General features: G+C 42.0%; 3 protein-coding genes across 3 annotated transcripts in view; 2 read left to right on the top strand and 1 right to left on the bottom strand.

Moving 5' to 3' along the window:
• Nucleotides 1-763, top strand: part of hspbp1 (HSPA (heat shock 70kDa) binding protein, cytoplasmic cochaperone 1) — a 5,052-nt gene extending 4,289 nt beyond the window's left edge. Inside the window, exons 7-8 of the mRNA XM_027158919.2 lie at nt 1-28; nt 385-763. The exon at nt 1-28 is cut by the window's left edge and continues 84 nt beyond it. Coding sequence (XP_027014720.1) covers nt 1-28; nt 385-465 — 109 coding nt within the window. The 3' untranslated portion in view covers nt 466-763. The remainder of the gene's footprint in view (nt 29-384) is intronic.
• Nucleotides 764-3,172: 2,409 nt separating this feature from the next.
• Nucleotides 3,173-12,992, top strand: mgat3a (beta-1,4-mannosyl-glycoprotein 4-beta-N-acetylglucosaminyltransferase a). The gene is made up of 3 exons (XM_027159006.2): nt 3,173-3,331; nt 10,117-10,345; nt 10,755-12,992. The coding sequence occupies exons 1-3, from the start codon at nt 3,303-3,305 to the stop codon at nt 12,033-12,035; spliced, it is 1,539 nt and encodes a 512-aa protein (XP_027014807.2). The 5' UTR covers nt 3,173-3,302; the 3' UTR covers nt 12,036-12,992.
• Nucleotides 12,993-16,666: 3,674 nt separating this feature from the next.
• On the bottom strand, nt 16,667-19,327 carry LOC113650539 (complement C1q tumor necrosis factor-related protein 6-like). Its single transcript, XM_027158935.2, is given in 3 exon segments — nt 16,667-16,864; nt 16,866-17,158; nt 19,153-19,327. Coding segments are annotated over 3 exon segments (666 nt in total).
• Nucleotides 19,328-20,000: the final 673 nt, after the last annotated feature.

Genomic DNA, 20,000 nt, shown 5'->3' with positions numbered 1-20,000 from the left:
GGAGCTGCAGGGTCAGGAGGAGAGCCAGGTACATGACACCAGCTCATCCCAATGACTCATTACTACATTATTCAGCATTGTGATCATATAATCTGTGACTTCAAAAGAAGTCCTGCTCCTCCTGGGAGTGGCAGGGAGAGGTTTTACAAGGCTCACTTTGCAAGTTTAGAAGTACAGAAGATGACACCAGGTAGTTATCTTCATGAGTAGGCTAATTAACAGAGCCCCAGGCTCTAATAACAAAGACACCGATACCCAGATCTGCTACTACGTCAGCATGGAATGGAGAACCGAACCTTAAAATCACGTTCTGTAGCTATTACACCAACTGAAACTGAATTTTTCTTGTTATACTTAAGTTAATCTTTCTTTCTCTCTGGACAGGAGGAGGTGGGGTTTTGTGAGCGTCTGCGAGCAGCTTGTTTCCGAGCTCAGCCTAAGGAGGAGAACACCATGGATCGCTGAGTTCCTATTGGCCCGACTTTAATCTCTGCTGTGCAGCGATTGCTCAAGGAGACGGGTGTCGTTTGTTTTTTTTTCTCTTCCTGACAGAAAAGAGACTGAGACAACACAAAAACCTGCTTAGTTTAACACACACACAAACACACACACACACACACACACACACACACACACACACACACACACACACACACACACACACACACACACGTTGGATTTGTTTCATGTGATCTATGTTTATGAACAGAAAGTGTATAATGTACAACTTGCATGTTCTTATAAATGTGGTGAAAAAAATAAATCCATGGTGATTTGCTCATTTACACACACACACACACACACACACACACACACACACACACACACACACACACACACACACAACAACAACCCGCATGTTTTGTGCTCTCATCATGGTACCTGTCCTGACTAGCTCCACATGCCAGTCTAATACCACTGTAAATACAAGCAGGTTCAGATTTTATAAATGTGCACATTTGCCATGAGTCATTGCTAAGCAACGATGAAATCTGACCGCTCTCATCATGGCATCTGACCTGACAGCCCACTCTTATATGTGCAGCAAGCAGTGGATAAGAAATATTCTAATGGTTAAGTTTAAAAAACAGTTAAAACTGAACAAGTAAAGGACAGAAAGGAAGAAAAAAAAACAACAGACACACCCTTAAAATGAGGAACACTGAGGAACGTCAGCTGACGTGAGCGCAATCTGTTGCCATGGAAAATACACAAGTAGCACATAAGGGTATTTCTGGGGAAACAGGTTTGTAGGGACATGTATTTGGCCACCAGGCCAAGGTTTGTGTGTGTGAGAGAGTTTAATAATTAAACGATCGGTACACGTTCACGACAGGTTGTTTATTGCTTCGGGTGTATTTCTAGTAAAGCGTTAATATTAGAGCGAGAGGAATGATGTCTTCGAGAGGATGACAGAAAGCTAGGAAGTGAGCTGGTATAATATCACATTACATTATATATATATATACATAAAGATATGTCATTGTTACTGACAGACTTCACTGATCTCGCTTCCTTCTGATGTTTCTCTCTGACACAAACCTTTCCAGTAAAATGAGTCTAGGACGAATAAACAAATAACCATTATACAAATTCACATGAAAGAAAAGAAAAGAACCTCCACAGCGTTTCCATTTCCGACGACTAGAAGTGAAAAGGAAGCTTGAAAAATTAGACGAGATTTCAGAAAGAATTCATTTTCTAATGTGTGTGTGTGTGTGTGTGTGTGTGTGTGCGCACTTTATGATGTCTTCACCTTAGACCATAGAGAGATTGGCCAGAAGGTGGTGATTAATTCTCTCTGACAGGAGCGCAGGCTTGTATTAATGCACCAGTTTTAATACATTATCTTTTCTGCAGAAACAGCTTGTTCACAGGGATGTGTAGTGCACCCACACACACACACACACACCCACACACACACACACACACACACACACACACACACACACACACACACACACACACACACAAACACACACGTGTGATAAACTGATGTGTGATAAATGTGTTTGTGTGTAAAGAGTCTTTAGTGTCACTGCTGTGTGTCAGTCAGAGTAAAAGAATCTGTGGCTCTGTGGTTTCTCCAAATGACAATCCAAACAAGACAACTGTTTCAGGTGGAGGTGCAAATTACAGAGGATCATTTTCTCCGCTCTGACACACCTGAGTAAACATGTCCGTGACATTAGTTTAAACAAGATAAAACACCAGAACTGTGCTCATGGACTGTACCATTACAAGGTGTTTTATTGTGACTGAACTTTCAGAAGTTCAGGACTGAGTTCTGTATTGTTTTTTTTCTCATACGGTCTTCAGGTGTAAAGCTTTGAAATCTTACATCACCAGCTCTCTCTTTACATTTATGGAAATGTGCTGCCGGATTTCTGAAGGTGTTTTTCTCAGGAGAATATTTTTTTTTTTACTAAAGAGATGTCTATTATTTTTTAATGAAATTTGAATATCTGACACCTAAACACCTAAATGTTAAGTGAAAGTGTGAAAGTGACGTGAGATACGGCTAAGTACGGTGACCCATACTCATTCTCTGGATATGACCCATCCAAAGTGCACACACACACACAGCAGTGAACACACACACACACACCGTGAGCTTACACACCTTTAGAAAACTACTAGGAATTAATGTTAAACCAAATAAGTGAAAATAGTTTGGTGATTAGATCTGTTACTGACATCTTCACTTAGACTTAGTCACAGGTCACGACTCATTTACTGAGACTGACACACAAAGGCCACGCCTCTTTCACTGAGACTGACACACAAAGGCCACGCCTCCTTCACTGAGACTGACACACAAAGGCCACGCCTCCTTCACTGAGACTGACACACAAAGGCCACGCCTCCTTCACTGAGACTGACACACAACATCCAAGCCTCCTTCACTGAGACTGACACAAAGGCCACGCCCCCTTTACTGAGACTGAGACACAGGCCACGCCTCCTTCACTCACAGACTTTATTTCGTCCTCTCTTTCTTTGTTCAGTTACAACAGCTCAGTATTCAAACAGTTCTGTGTTAATATTCTAAGGTCACATTATTCAAAATTAATAAATTCAGAAAAAACTGTGTGTGTGTGTGTGTGTGTGTGTGTGTGTGTGTGTGTGTGTGTGTAAAAGATAGAAAGAAGAAGTGAAGAGTTTGGTCTCCACCCCTTCTCTTTCTCCCTCTCCCTCTCTCCCACTCTCTCTCTCTCTCTCTCTCTCTCATTGCTGCGTGCACACGTCCGACAGTGTTAGAGTGTTTTGTGGACGGTGATGTGGACGGTGAGACAGGTGACATGGCACGGCTGCACACAAACATGGCCAGGTAGGACACAGAGGGGGGAGAGTGTGTGTGTGTGTGTGTGTGTGTGTATGTGTGTGTGTGTGTGTGTGTGTGTGTGTGTGAACTCTTTTATACAATACTGACTCAGTGTTTTCTAACAGCTTCCTGTCTTTCTCTCACAAAGTTTCACAATGTTCAGTTAGGCTGGAGTTTTGCAAAAGTGTGTGTGTGTTTGCGTGTGTGTGTTTGTGTGTGTGAGAGATTAAGAGTGGCTGAGGGTGTGGGCGCAGTGTGTACTGAACTGATCTGAGAAGAGGATGTGAAAGCAGTCATTGGTAAAAAGTTTTTCAGTCTGTGTCAGAAGATTTGATCAGGATGTCAGTCGTTGTGCCTGAAAAATAACCGACAAAAACGGAATAAAAACCGGATTAAAGTGTTACATGATTTTGTGAAACAGACTGAAATCCAATCTATTTTATCCTCAGTTACCCAAATCTCTCCAACCCTCAATGGAGTGCATCAGTGTAACTGTAAGTGCTGTGTTCTGAAGATCACTGAACTAAAGTGTTTCAGTAAAACAACCTTTCTATCATCGCTCAACACTTCTTAAACACAACCAGTAACACTTTAGTTATGATTATTATTATTATTATTATTATTATTATTGAGAAAGGCCTGTAAGAAAAACCTCTCACATCCAGACGGTTATTAAAGATGAATTTAGAACAAACTGCCCAGACTGTGTTTATTCCTCATATCTGTTGTGTCAATGTTAAAGCAGGCGTTTAGTCCGTCTGATCTCTAATCTGCCTTTTCGTTTGGCACAACGCAGGAGATTTGAATAAACCAAACACAGTTTTTACAAACGCTTCAGCTTCCTGTGTCTGTCCCGTCATTACAGAAAATCTGAACTTCAATGGGAGTCGAAGCTTTAAGTCATGTTTCTGTCACGCCCGTCACTCTGTCAGGTTCCAGTGAGTAAGAGGAATTTAAAAAGAAACATGCAATCTTCTGTAGCTGATAAACATGTTACAGCATGATCATCTTACAATTCCTACATTTTAATCAAGCTGGACGTTTAGGTGACAAAGCTTAGGACACAAAGGCTCATGATACAGAAGTTGTGTCAAAAAAATAAGTACAGTTTACCAACTACAATACCTCAGTGTTCTCCATGGAGAAACAACAAGAACAAAACAAAAGAAGACTAAGGTTCTCCATTAGGCTGTGAAATATAAACTGTGTTATTCAGCTGATCTTTATGAACACAGTGGTTAGATGATATAGGATCAGTTCAGTGACGTGCGTGTTTGAACCACATTGACATTTTTTTAACAATGAAACACATTGTCACTTTATCTCATGATGATAGACGATGTTGGTAAGACCTGTTCAGGTGGTTTGAGTGATTTACCACCAGTAGGAAGTGGCCATGTTAGAACAATTCCAGCGGACTGACAACATGAACTAGCAGCACGCCTCCCAGTGAACTGTGTATTTTTTATCCGTTTATGTTCACAATCAACGCTGCTGAGTTCTGGACTCTGATTGGTCATTCTCTTTAGCTCAGGTGTATATTAATGTACCTGTAATGATACTTCATCGTTACTATAGCAACAGATCATTTACAGAGATATGAACAGTCTGATAATAAGTCTACAAATATACCTGGAGAAATGTGTGTGTATGAAGTGGTGAAGGAGTCTCCGACATCTTCAGGACACTTTTTTGTGTTTTTTATTTTTGTTCTTATTAACTATAAGAGAGAGAATAATGCAACGAGGGCTACACTGAACTTCAGGCTACTGAAGATTTGTAGCTGTGTCTATATCTGATATAATGGAAAGAACAATAGGAAGTAACTTTTACAGCATTAACTGTAAGTAAATTGTGAGCTGTGTAAAACATGACAGCACCATGAAGTCTCCTGAACTTATCTCTTCTTTTTAACTCTAACTGATCTGAAGGTTTTAAGTTTTCAAAATCGTATCTGTTATCTCTGCTACGGTGAAAGGAAACGAAGTTAACCTTCCAAAGTGTTTTCTAAAACTTTGTTTAAAAGCCTGAAATGTCTGAAAGTTCAGATGAAATGCGTAGTTCTGTAATGAACTAAAAACTGGCCTTACTGGTTAGTGGTTGTGGTGAGAGAGGAGTGAAAAACTTCAGGGCATACTATTAGAGGAACATTCATCACACCCACAGTTACAGATCAACAAGCATGTCAGACTTTAGTCAGTCAGTCAGACTTCAGTCAATCAGTCAGTCAGTCAGTCAGTCAGTCAGTCAGTCAGTCAGTCAGTCAGTCAGCCAGTCAGTCAGTCAGTCAGCCAGTCAGTCAGTCAGTCAGTCAGTCAGTCAGCCAGTCAGTCAGTCAGTCAGTCAGTCAGACTTCAGTCAGTCAGTCAGTCAGTCAGTCAGTCAGTCAGTCAGTCAGACTTCAGTCAGTCAGTCAGACTTCAGTCAGTCAGCCAGTCAGACTTCAGTCAGTCAGTCAGTCAGTCAGTCAGTCAGTCAGTCAGACTTCAGTCAGTCAGTCAGTCAGACTTCAGTCAGTCAGCCAGTCAGACTTCAGTCAGTCAGTCAGACTTCAGTCAGTCAGTCAGTCAGTCAGTCAGACTTCAGTCAGTCAGCCAGTCAGACTTCAGTCAGTCAGTCAGTCAGTCAGACTTCAGTCAATCAGTCAGTCAGTCAGTCAGTCAGTCAGTCAGTCAGCCAGTCAGTCAGCCAGTCAGTCAGTCAGCCAGTCAGTCAGTCAGCCAGCCAGTCAGTCAGTCAGTCAGTCAGTCAGCCAGTCAGTCAGTCAGTCAGTCAGTCAGACTTCAGTCAGTCAGTCAGTCAGTCAGTCAGTCAGTCAGTCAGCCAGTCAGTCAGTCAGTCAGTCAGTCAGTCAGCCAGTCAGTCAGTCAGTCAGTCAGACTTCAGTCAGTCAGCCAGTCAGACTTCAGTCAGTCAGTCAGTCAGACTTCAGTCAATCAGTCAGTCAGTCAGTCAGTCAGTCAGTCAGTCAGCCAGTCAGTCAGCCAGTCAGTCAGTCAGTCAGTCAGCCAGTCAGTCAGTCAGCCAGTCAGTCAGTCAGTCAGTCAGTCAGTCAGCCAGTCAGTCAGTCAGTCAGTCAGTCAGACTTCAGTCAGTCAGTCAGACTTCAGTCAGTCAGTCAGTCAGTCAGTCAGACTTCAGTCAGTCAGTCAGACTTCAGTCAGTCAGTCAGTCAGTCAGTCAGTCAGTCAGTCAGACTTCAGTCAGTCAGACTTCAGTCAGTCAGCCAGTCAGACTTCAGTCAGTCAGTCAGTCAGTCAGTCAGTCAGTCAGTCAGACTTCAGTCAGTCAGTCAGTCAGACTTCAGTCAGTCAGCCAGTCAGACTTCAGTCAGTCATTCAGACTTCAGTCAGTCAGTCAGTCAGTCAGTCAGTCAGACTTCAGTCAGTCAGCCAGTCAGACTTCAGTCAGTGAGTCAGTCAGTATGTCAGTCAGACTTTAGTCAGTCAGTCAGTCAGATGTAAGTCAGTCAGTCAGTCAGTCAGACTTCAGTCAGTCACACATCAGTCAGTCAGACTTCAGTCAGCCAGTCAGTCAGTCAGTCAGTCAGTCAGTCAGTCAGTCAGTCACACGTCAGTCAGACTTCAGTCAGTCAGACAGACTTCAGTCAGTCAGTCAGTCTTCAGTCAGTCAGCTAGTGAGTCAGTCAGTATGTCAGTCAGACTTTAGTCAGTCAGCCAGTCAGATGTAAGTCAGTCAGTCAGTCAGTCAGTCAGTCAGTCAGTCACACGTCAGTCAGACTTCAGTCAGTCAGACAGACTTCAGTCAGTCAGTCAGTCTTCAGTCAGTCAGCTAGTGAGTCAGTCAGTATGTCAGTCAGACTTTAGTCAGTCAGCCAGTCAGATGTAAGTCAGTCAGTCAGTCAGTCAGTCAGATGTAAGTCAGTCACAGATCAGTCAGTCAGACTTCAGTCAGCCAGTCAGCTGTAAGTCAGTCAGACTTCAGTCAGCCTGTCAGTCAGTCAGTCACACGTCAGTCAGACTTCAGTCAGTCAGACAGACTTCAGTCAGTCAGTCAGTCAGTCAGTCAGTCAGTCAGTCAGATGTAAGTCAGCCAGTCAGTCAGTCACACTTCAGTCAGTCACACTTCAGTCAGTCTTCAGTCAGTCAGTCAGTCAGTCAGACTTCAGTCAGTCAGTCAGACTTCAGTCAGTCAGTCAGTCATTCAGTCAGTCAGTCAGTTAGACTTCAGTCAGTCAGTCAGTCAGTCAGTCAGACTTCAGTCAGTCTTTAGTCAGTCTTCAGTCAGTCAGTCAGTCAGTCTTCAGTCAGTCAGTCAGTCAGTCAGTCAGACTTCAGTCAGTCAGTCAGACTTCAGTCAGTCAGTCAGTCAGTCAGTCAGTCAGTCAGTCAGTCAGTCAGTCAGTCAGTCAGACTTCAGTCAGTCAGACTTCAGTCAGTCAGTCAGACTTCAGTCAGTCGGTCAGTTAGACTTCAATCAGACTTCAGTCAGTCAGTCAGACTTCAGTCAGTCAGTTAGACTTCAGTCAGACTTCAGTCAGTCAGTCTTCAGTCAGTCAGTCAGTCAGACTTCAGTCAGTCAGTCAGTCAGTCAGACTTCAGTCAGTCAGTCAGTCAGTCAGTCAGACTTCAGTCAGTCAGTCAGACTTCAGTCAGTCAGTCAGACTTCAGTCAGACTTCAGTCAGTCAGTCAGTCAGTCAGACTTCAGTCAGTCAGTCAGTCAGTCAGTCAGTCAGTCAGTCAGACTTCAGTCAGTCAGTCAGTCAGTCAGACTTCAGTCATTCAGTTAAAGATGACATGAATCACAAAAATTCATTCAAATGACAAACATGCAAATATTGAAATGAAAACATGAAAACATTCAAATGACAAACATACAAATATGAAGAGACCATCTGAGAGGAAGAGGGAGATGGAGAGAGACAAACTCTGTTCAACTGATAACAGAACAGGGAATAAGGTAAAGGTGTTGAATGTAGTGTTGGATCTCTTGCTTCGTTGATATGAGTAAATAGTATCCGATGAACATTTACCATTTTCTTCTAAATGGTTTCTCTTTGATATCACATTTTTTTTCAAGTTATATATTTTATTCCATTAGCATTAGTGAAGATAAGCAGCTGTCTTTATCACAGGGTTTATACGGTGATTCAGCAATTTTTGTCCAAATTCATTTTGTCCAAATTCATTTTTGTCCAGTACTGTTCTGGAGACCAGTTTGTCTTAAATGATGTGAACAAACACAGTGATCAGGTCTTAGTGGAGATTTCTAATGAAAGGTGATCTGATGTGTCACTTTACACTGTCTACAGGTCACAATGTGTGGATCCAGTCAGTAATAAAACATAAAGACCAGTGATGGATGCAATCAGGACTGAAAACTGAACTTCAGTTCTTTACAGAGATTAAAAGGAGATGTAAATGTTTGACTGATGTGAATACACAGATACTCATAGCACTTAACTGCACTAATACTGCACAGTAAAGAAGATAAAAGATGCTAACAGTATATAAAGAACATCACTAGCATTTAGCTCCTGTGGTAAAAATAGTGACTGTGAATGAAACCTTCATGTAGGTGACTGTGAGCGCTAGCTTCCACCAACAAAATAAAAGAAACAAGCTGGGTTTTGATTAGCCTAGGTAAGATTAATTAGCACTTCTAGGATGTTATTAAATTATTTGCACTGTTGTAATGTGCATAAAGAAAGAGAAAGACAAGAGGAGACATTTTTTTATTTGTTCACAGACATTTCATTGTACAGTGTTTGACAACACACCCCTGACCTTTACATTCTTAGGCATGAGGGTTTGTGTGTGGTGTGTGTGTGTGTGTGTGTGTGTGTGTGTGTGTGTGTGTGTGTGTGTGTGTGTGTGTGTGTGTGTGTGTGTGTGAGAGAGAGAGGCTCTTGTATGTACAGAGACATTTGAGAATTTGCAGTGGGTAGGACCTGAAGAAGAAAAGCGTCATTGTAGAAAATGCCTACACACACACACACACACACACACACACACACACACACACACACACACACACACACACACACACACACACACACACACACACACACAGCTTGTCAAGTTACTGTGTTATTTAGCTCAGTGTGTGATTAAAAGTAACACAAAATATTTAGAAAGCCTGTATGGAAGTGACCCTGGGAAATGCCCAGATCAACCCATCGCTCACTGAGTAGTGTCTCAGTATGGGTAAGAGGGCAAGAGAGCACACCTGACTGTCTGGGTGGGAGTGGGAGGGATCATACTCTCGCCTGTAAATCCCAGTGGCACTATCTCATCATGGGCATCTGTGAATGTGGAAGAAGGTAGAGAGTGCTATATATTTGAATGGGGAATGACTGGGGAGACCAGGTGGGTGAAAATTGGCCATAATCAAGTTATCAGATGCAAATAAATGTTATAATCAGTCTAATCACATATGTTTCCATGGCTATAAAACACAGAGGCTTACTGTTTCCTTCCCTGGTCGTGAAATAAACTGAGGTGTCATAATGGGTAAATAGGATCAGTGGCTAAACAGTGTTACTGTGGTAATGTCAGTATGCAGCGGGTGTGAGATGAGTGCAGCTTTGTGAGACAGTGTCATACTGCAGGGCAAAGCTTCATTAGATTATGGGTCTGAGTGAGAGCTCAGTGTCCGTTAACCACCATGAGAGCAGGAAGAAATACCCAGCTGAAAATATTGTAAAACTCTGATCAGGAGGTGTGTGTGTGTTATGTGTGGTTTGGATTTTTGGTGTTTTTCTTTGTAGTTTACAAATCATTCTCTCTCTCACTCTCTCACTCTCTCTCTCTCTCTCTCTCTCTCTCAGGATGAAAGTGAGAAGGCACTTATTGTTCTGCACTGCCGGAGTTTGTTTGCTGTCTCTGATGTACTGCTTTAAAATTCTCCATCAGGAAGCTCTGCTACAGAGACTGTACACTTACAGCTCTCACCTGACAGGATTCAAAGATTTCCTCTGGGAAGACAAACTGGCCACGTCCCTTGTCTACGACACGGCTAAGCAGAAGGCGATTAGGCTGCAAACAAGTCAGAGGATGGTAAAAAAAATCATACAAAGTCTCTCAGAAATCTCTCAGGAATACAGGAATGAAACGATATTTTTTATAGTTGCTGGTCAGATACAATCGAGGCTATCAGTTTTATATCTTTAGAATACAACATTCATAGCATAGAAATATTGTAAGTCACATAATTGGACCTTAAAAGGTACACCACAAAAAAGCTAACACCCAGAAAAAGCTAATTACTAAAGGAATTAAAATAAGTTTGGTTTATTTCTGACATTGTATGATGTGCTCTTAGCCTCCTAAACATATTCTAACTGCAAACCATTCTGATTGGAAGAATGTTCTGAAGGACAACAGAAGAATGGTGGTAGCTTGGTATCAACATGATTTTTGTCAATAGAATTATTCAAATATGTTGATATCTTGTTTATCCTTGCAGAACCCAGCAGATTTGCTCCTGCTGAATTCCTCAGGCCTTCATAAACGATCGTACGTTCTGCAGGATGAGCCTGCATCCTATTTCATCCTCAATGAGAGAGGAGCTCTGTGCTTTACTGAAGGAACAGAAAAGGGATCAAAAACACCAGAAGATGCCATGGTCGATGAACCTCAAAGTGTGCTTCGGAAGCACCGTGTAAAAAATGAAAGCAGTCATGAAGGTCAGCCGGTCATATTGTCAAGGAAGGCATCAAATTGTGTTTGCCACCAAGGTTGGCATGGCCCTAACTGTGGAATCCCTACAGTGGTGCAACACTCAAATCTTCCGACCAAATCACATCTGAAGCCCAGGAAGGTTCCACGACGAATCATAAACGCCGTCAACATCAATCATGAGTTTGATATGCTGCATGCAAGATTTCATGAACTAGCAGATGCTGTGGATCTCTTTCTGGTGTGTGAGTCGAATTTCACTGCATATGGTGAGGCCAAACCCTTGACGTTCCTTCGACTTCTCCTCAACGGAACGTTTGATTATGTGAAGAACAAAATCGTCTACATCTTCCTGGACCATTTCCCCAAAGGCGGCCAAGTGGACGGCTGGATTGCAGACGATTACCTGCGGACTTACCTGACCAAAAATGGCTTGCTAAGGATTCAGGGTCTGCGACCCGATGACGTGTTCCTTATAGATGATGCAGATGAGATTCCGCTTCGGGAAGGAATTCTTTTCCTCAAATTGTATGATGGTTGGACAGAACCATTTGGGATTCACATGCGGAAGTCATTGTATGGATTTTACTGGAGGCAGCCAGGAACATTGGACATTTTATCTGGATGCACCATTGGCATGCTTCTTGACGTCTATAAAGGGGACGGAATCCTGCTACGACGTCGGGCTTATTACACCATGCCAGATTTCCGGGAGTACGAAAAGAAGTCGGGACAAGTTTTAATGCCGTGGTCCATCGGAAGCCCGGTGCACTACGCAGGATGGCATTGCTCATGGTGCTTCACACCAAAAGGAATTTATTATAAACTAATTTCTGCACAAAATGGAGATTTTCCCCGCTGGGGGGACTATGAGGAGAAACGTAAACTGAGTTACATCAGGGAGTTAATAAGAACCGGTGGATGGTTTGATGGGTCAGAAACAAACTATCCTCCAACAGACCCTAAAGAGCACATGTTTGCACCCAAATATCTGCTGGATAATTACAAGAAGTATATCTTTTTGCTGGAGAATCCATATGCTAAAAAGCATGATTTAATTCCTAAATGAAGGCTGGACTACACAAAATGCTACTTAATTTCAGGAGTTTAACTTATGTAAAGTCACTTCCAAAATCCAGCAGTTGAAAAGTCATGATTTTTCTGATAGTTCTTCCTCTATTACAAAAGCAATACACACAGGAAGGGGAGGAAAGACTGATTCTCATATCAGGAGATACCAAAGTCAGACCAGCTGTGTGAGGCTTTATGTGACGTATTAGCTTATTCCAAATGAGTGGCTAGTTTACCGTTAATTAAGCAAGCAACACAATACATTTAACCAGGTGAGTGCCAAGTGACATTTAACCAAACAAATGTCTAGCTTACTTTTAACCAGGTGAGTCACTAATTTCTTTAAAACTAAGCAAGTGGATAGTTTACCTTTAATTTACCTTTAATCGAGTGAGAAGCTACTTTTAAGCAGATGTGGCCTTAAACAAAACAAGTGTCTAATTTATTCTTAACCAGGTAAGTCTTTAATTTCTTTAACCAGGTGAGTCAGGTGATTGTCTTTGTCCAGGTATTTAGCTAGTTGCCTTTATCCCAAAAGGTTGTTGGCCTTTACCCCGGTGAATGACGTGATGCCAGGCAGGTTAGCAAGTCACTTCCTCCTAACCCTTCTCCAAACAAAAGCTGCTGCAGTGCGAGAAAACACTGGAGCCTCTTTTTCCAAAGAGCAGCAGCAGAAATCTGAGACTTTCACCAGGTTTTTATCTCTGGGACAGTCGTCTCACTGGCAAATGTCATAGGAACAACCTTCATGAGGGACATTCGGTCCTTTCCTCACAAGTCTTTTGTTTCTGTCTGGTTTTTATCAATAGAAATAAACAAACACTGTAAAGCACAGTCAGAAAAACAAGGAGGAGTCATTAGGATGAACTCCAATACACTCAGAATAACCAGAGGTGTGTGTGTGTGTGTGTGTGTGTGTGTGTGTGTGTGTGTGTGTGTGTGTGTGTGTGTGTGTGTGTTCAGAAGAATCTTCAGTGAAAAGTCCCTCAAAATAGAAACATTTTTCGTTTAGTGTTCATCTGCAGATAATTTGTAATAATAATAATAATAATAATAATAATAATAATAATAATAATAATAATAATAATAATAAATTTTATTTAAAGGCGCCTTTCTGAACACAAGGTCAGGGTACAAAAACAAAAAAAGGAACAAAAACAATTAAGATCAGAGTTACATAGCGATACAATTTGGACCAGTAGCACAGATTATGGTGTAGAATGAGCTAAACTAAAACAGATGAGTTTAGTTGAGATTTAAATAATGAAAGAGAATCAATATCTCGGAGTTCAGATGGGAGTGAGTTCCAGAGCTGAGGTGCGGAGTAGAGGAAGAGGAGAATCTAAGAGTGCGAGTTGGTGTTGGAGATTAGATTAGATTAGATTAGATTAGATTCAACTTTATTGTCATTGTGCAAGGTACATGTACAGAGCCAAAGAAATGTTAGCACACAGTTAGCATCTAACCAGAAGTGCATATACGGCTTATTTACAAGTGGCAGGGTAATAAATAAGGGTATGAGGTTATACAGAAGGTGTAGTAATATGTACATATAACTGAATAAGGGTTTATATAGTGTGGTGTTTATATAAGTATGATACAGTATGAAGTGTTATGACAGATATAGCTGTACAAAAGGAATGTCATTATGCATATATACATCTATATACACACAGACTAGACAGAATAAATATGGATGGACATACAGAAGTGTATTGATAGTTTTTGGGTGGTGTAAGGATGCATGATTTTAAAGTGGTGCAAAATAGTGCAGAACACAGAAGAAAAGTGACAGTACAGTGGTGATTGTTAACACCATATCAGCTGTTCAGTGCAGAAACAGCCATGGGAAAGAAGCTATTTTTCAGTCTGTTTGTTCTGGCTCTGAGACAACGGTAGCGTCTGCCCGATGGGAGTAGTGTAAACAGTCTGTGGTTGGGGTGAGAGGGATCTTTGATGATGCACCTCGCCCTTTGCAAACAGCATTTTTTGAAAATGTTCTCCAAGGTGGGTAGTTTAGTACCGATGATCTGTTGGGCGGTTTTCACCACCCTCTGGAGGGCTTTATGGTCTGAAGCTGTGCAGCTGCTATACCACACTGCAGTGAGATGCAGCTTGTGAGGATACTCTCAATGGTACAGCGGTAAAAGTTCTCCAGTATCCTGTAGCACAGACAGGACTTTTTACTGTAAGTCTCCTCAGAAAATATACGTGCTGTTGTGCCTTTCTGATCAGGATGGAAGAGTTCAGAGACCAGGTGAGGTCCTCAGAGATGTGTATTCCAAGGAACTTGAAGCTGGGTACATGCTCAACAGCAGATCTGTCGATGTAAATGGGAGGATGAGTGTGATTGCCAGCACGTCTGAAATCCACAATGACCTCCTTGGTCTTTTTGGTGTTAAGTTCCAGGTTATTGTCCTCACACCATGCTATTAGGTGCTGGATCTCCTCCCTGTAAGCCGCCTTGTCGTTACCTTCAGTCAGGCCTACCACTGTGGTGTGGTCTGTGAACTTTATAATGCTGTTTGAGGTATGGACAGGTATGCAGTCATTGGTGAAAAGGGAGTATAGTAATACAATGTGGATACAATACACATCCTTGAGGTACCCCAGTGCTGATGGTAAGACTGGTAAGAAGAATTTTGTACTTAATATGGAAAATAATGGGAAGCCAGTGTAGCTGTTGCAAAACAGGTGTAATATTATGAATAGAGGAAGTACGAGTGATAATGTGGGCAGAAGAATTTGGAACGAGTTGCGGCTTATGAAGGGTTTTGTGAGGGAGTCAGAAACAGGACAGAGAAAACTATAGACTGAAGAATGAACTCTTGAGCCCTGACCTCACACATAATCAGAGGCATTTTAAACAGTTGAAAATGATGAAGGTGTAATTAAGGCTAATTGTAGTGTCTTAGCTTTTCGTTGACACAGCCTTGATTATTTAACCTTCGCTCTAAACACACCCAGAATGCGAGATGCTGGTTGTTAGTCACCCCATTGTTTCTATTTTACTGCAATTTGAGCCGAGACTAGCAACTAATGAGTGTATGGAGCTCAAACTACATCACCTCTGAACCCTAACTGCTCAAGACATTTCATCTTTAACATGAAAATGTTGTAATAAATCGTCATGAGGGACTAAGCTGAATGCTAATGAACGCTAATGTTTATCTTCGGGATACTTTAATATAGAACAGTGAGAGAACAGCTAAACAATCCTACCTTTAATAATAGAAGGGTTAGGGTTAGGGTTAGGGTTAATAAACCTCTCATTATCTATGTCAGCTCAATAACGGGTCAGTTCAGGTTTATTCCAGATGGTTAGCTCGAGCGTCTGCGAGTCGATCCTGGATTCGTTTAGAAAAATGAAAGCTTAGCTGAGCATAAATGTAAATGTTTTGGTTTATTTTTTTATTTATGTTCTGGTAACAGTAATGAAAATGTTTTTTGGATTATTTGTAAATGTAAACTGGATAAATGGATAAAATGTATGACGTGCCATTGGTTAATAAATGGAACCGTTGACAAAATGTCTGTGGTGTAAGATGAATAACGCACTAAGAAAGGTGCAGTTTAGGGAAAATAATCAACTCTTCTAGGCTAGGTGAGGATTATGTTCACCTCCAGACTCACTGCCGTCAGAAGCGTTTATTATAAACCTTTTCAATTCTAATTTTAACAACATACACACATAACAAACAAAAACACATAAAATGCAAAGCTGCCATTTGTAAGCACCTTGATTTAGCACCATGAAGAAAATCAATTTCAGACCAAACCTGCACACGATGTCGAAAGAGTGAGCTTCACCGAGCGAAACCGCTTTGCATGTTATGTGTTTTTGCAACTCCCTCAAACAGGTTTATGATGAAATACTGCACTGAACCCTGAATACCCTGAATACACAAAGTCTTAGATCCAATTCATTACAGTTTAGAGTTAAAATGAAATATAAATATAAAACACTTTTTGTTGTACTGTATTAATTTGCGACTTTCTTCATTTTATCTGTTTATCTTTCACACTTTGGGCTCGAGAACTAAAATAGTGAAACCCACATCCTGTGTAGCTGTTTATCATCACACACACACACACACACACACACACACACACGCACGTGCATAAAAACACACATACACACACACACACACACACACACACACACACACACACACACACACACACACACGCACGTGCATAAAAACACACATACACACACACACACACAGACAGGACTTTAAAGAAAAAAATATTTTGTGTGTGTTTTTTTATGTGTATGAGTGTGTATTTGCATGCGTTTGATTGTGTTTGTATGTTTTTTATGCGTGTGTGTTTGTGTGTTTTTTTATGTGTGTATGTGTGTTTTTTTTGTGTGTGGGTCAGGCTGTAAATCACAAGTTACGGTATATTTATGGCTGTAATATTGTATCGTTTCTATAGTAACAGCTCCTTCACAGGACAGATTATTATTTATGTTTTCTGCCAGAAGACGTTAACGTAACATTTATAGACGGAGTCTACAGTGTCACAGGTGAAGTTGTAGCTTTTCTTGAAAGAGGAGTTCATGCTTCTGTGTGACGACAGTTACAGTAGTGACAACAGGAAGTAAGTTACTCGTCCTAGACAAAGTCATGTTTCTCTTAGGCCTTGTTGGAGCCATGATGTGATGTAGCTGCTGAAAGTGGTGTAGATGTCCAGATCATCACTGTGGATGGCGTTTTCATGCTCACGCTTGTGCAGACGCACCCACACCTGGTCATGGAGCTGCTGGCTCTGCATGATGGAGCGCTCTCCAGGCTAACTGTACACCAGAGTGCCCTCCTTGAAGGTTCCACATGTGCACATGCACATCGAAGCAGTACCTACATCCCGGGAACATGTCAAAATGGCCAGGTGAGTTGATGAAGACTGTGTCGTAGAGAATCACCTGGTAGGAGTTCATGCTGTGGAGGGCTTTGCGTCGACCCACTGAGAACGCAGACTGCTCCGACTTGTATGGAGTACCAGGTGCTCCTACTTGACCTTTAGAGCCTTTAGGGCCTTCAGGAACTGGTGCTCCAGGAGGATCTTCTACCCCAGGCTTTCCTGGTGTTCCCTTTTCTCCCTTTTCTCCTTTATCACATGAAGAGGGAGGAGCATACTGAGACTGAGTTGGATTCGGGTGTACAGGTAGCTCTGCACATGCTGCCTGGTTATTGAACTCCTGTTTTTCTGCATTTTTTTCTGCACATCAGCAAACCTGTCGGTTAGAATCGCAGGTATGGATTTGCCTCTAAATATCATGCATGTGTTCAGACTGCATTCTGAGATGATTACAGTACCAATTACCTGAGCTGATATACATGAGTCTCATATACAGTAACCTGAGTCTCATATAAACATGAGGAGCGCATCAATTGAACATGTAGACTAAAGAAAGTGAAAGTGACGTGACGTACGGCTAAGTACGGTGACCCAGACTCAGAATTCGTTCTCTGCATTTGACCCATCCAAAGTGCACACACACAGCAGTAAACACACACACACGGAGCAGTGGGCAGCCATTTATGCTGCGGTGCCCGGGGTTGGGGGGTTCGGTGCCTTGCTCAAGGGCACCTCAGTCGTGGCCGGCCCGAGACCTTAAGGTTACGAGTCAGACTCTCTAACCATTAGGCCACGACTTGCCTCAGAACGTCTGAGTTCTGCTAACAGACCCAGTATTTTTCTCGCAGGTGAGTTACAAAGACACACATTCTATCCTAGGGGCAGTTTAATGTAGCCAGTCCACTTACTGGCACGTTCTGGGAGGAAACAAAATTATCTGGAGGAAACTGATACAAACTCAATCTATTTCCTGGTAGACTGGATTTCCTGTCTGCTGGTGGAATGGAAATGGACTTATGAGTAATTTTCAGTGTAAAGAATAGACTAATGTGTCGTCTGTGAGTCTGATCTAAAGTGAGTCGGGACTCAGACGTGTGTTTTTCCCTCTGTTGCAAATCTTACACTGAATTAAAGTGTAGAAGAAAAAATCTGAGCTGCTTTTTAGATGAACAAACGCTTGGAGCATCTCAGAGAGCAGAAATGAGTTTGATATCAACATCTACACTGAGGATACAAGCATTTGTGTAAAATGTGCAGTGGAGTGCTGTGGGGTTTCGATCAGGGGCTTCAGTAAGCATGTAAACCACATACATACTCATCTGATACCGCTAAAGCAGCCATATGCAAATAATGCGTGTATTCGGGTACACGTACAGGCAGACGGCAACATGACAGCTGATCGACAATTAGCCTAAAACAGTATGCTAGGTAAGAGTGGGTTGTATTCAGACTAAATTTCCCTGCATGTATCAATAAATGATACGATACTCGTCAAATAGTAAAGCACTCACCCGTCACCTGTAAACAAAATCTATGCGTCTGTCTTTTTTGACAAAGCGTTCAATAACGTCAATGGAGAGAGAGGCTAAAGAAGACAGCATTGATTGTCCAGTTGTGCTCCTTGTGTGGGTTTTAATCCGTTCGAGAGCCGAAGACGAGTGTTCCAGAGAGGCCGTAGACGCTGGTATTGTTAAGATCAGGTATGTGAGTGAGTAAAGCTCTGTCATACTGTCTGCAAGGCCTGTCGTCCTCAGAAAATTCAGGAGATCGCTTATACTTTTACCGTGAAAGTACATGTACATGACTTTGAGCTCAGCTTTGAGCCTGCACAGGTCAAACTGTGCACCAAAAGTTTTTAAATGCACGACTGACATTAGATGACGCTCGGAGCCTTCGTGAAGCTGTTCAGACTGTCAAAGCCAGAATCATTCCATGTCCCTTTACTCGTATTAAAAAGTAAAGCCAACAAAATAACTTCTTGTGCTGGGTGCTAGCTGTTAGCCACGCATAGCGCTCATAATTGCAGTCTTTAAAATCTTTAAAACCTTTGCCAGCCTTTCTTAGTGAATCCGGTTTGGGCGTAGGTCTTCCTTCCTCAACTTTTTCTCTTTTGTCTGCAAGAGTGTGCCTTGAAAAAGATGTTTTCAGTATGAAAAATTATTTTTAGAAGGCCAGCAGAGAAGGCCCTGCTGGTCCTGAAGACCCACCACTGAGTCTACTTAAAAACTTATAATACTTGTAGTTCAGATTACCTTTGAGGATGGTCATGTTGATGTATGTGCGTATCTCAGGCATGGCTGGGGGTAGTGTTGTGAGGGCCTCGTCTGACAGAAAGTCATCATCACACCAGTGACGACACGGTGACTGGGGCACGGAGAACGTCAGGGGTACAAGGACAAGGAACGACACAATAACACACACAAACATGACTGGACCTACACAGACAACACAGTCAATGTGCTCCACTTCATGAAACTGAACATCAACTGTACAGTCAGAGCCCAAAGACCCAATCAATGGAGTATAGTTGAATCCAGGGTCCTGGGATTTCTAGCTGTAGAACATCTCATACCTGGACCTGGAGAATCCGCTGCCTTCCCTGTCTGAACCACTGCTCCAACTCATCAGTTTATTAACAGACTTTCCTGAGCTATAGTGGGTGATAAAGTAGGGAAATTTCTAACCTGTACTGTGCAGGATGTGGTTGGTCAAAGTGGTTAGGAGTTCAAATCCCAGCGCCATCGTGTAAGTTGCTGTGTATTAGAACATTTGCCAAATGCTGTAAATGTAAATATTAAAGAGGTTCTTCAGGTCCAGGGTTGGAAAGCTAAGTCAGTTCTAAAGTGTTTAAGAATCCTAAAATGTATGTTTACTGTCATCATTTGGTTGGTGCATTTGGTAAAGCCATAGCAGCTTGGTGGTACCTTCTGAAAGTAATCCTAAACCACTGACCTACCACTTCCCAAGCTGGAGACTAAAGCAAGTCCAAAGTCCCAGTCCAGCATGTCAAGCTGTATGGTATTCTAACAAAATCTGTACCACGAGGCTGTAGAGTCTGATTCAGGACTGAGACACAAGGTGTAGCAGGAGGGTTGAGTTT

This window comes from Tachysurus fulvidraco, chromosome 7 (genome assembly GCF_022655615.1).
Source record: "Tachysurus fulvidraco isolate hzauxx_2018 chromosome 7, HZAU_PFXX_2.0, whole genome shotgun sequence".
Taxonomy (NCBI): Eukaryota; Metazoa; Chordata; class Actinopteri; order Siluriformes; family Bagridae; genus Tachysurus; species Tachysurus fulvidraco.
Note: the sequence above shows the minus strand (reverse complement) of the source record. Positions and strands in the feature narration are given on the sequence as shown.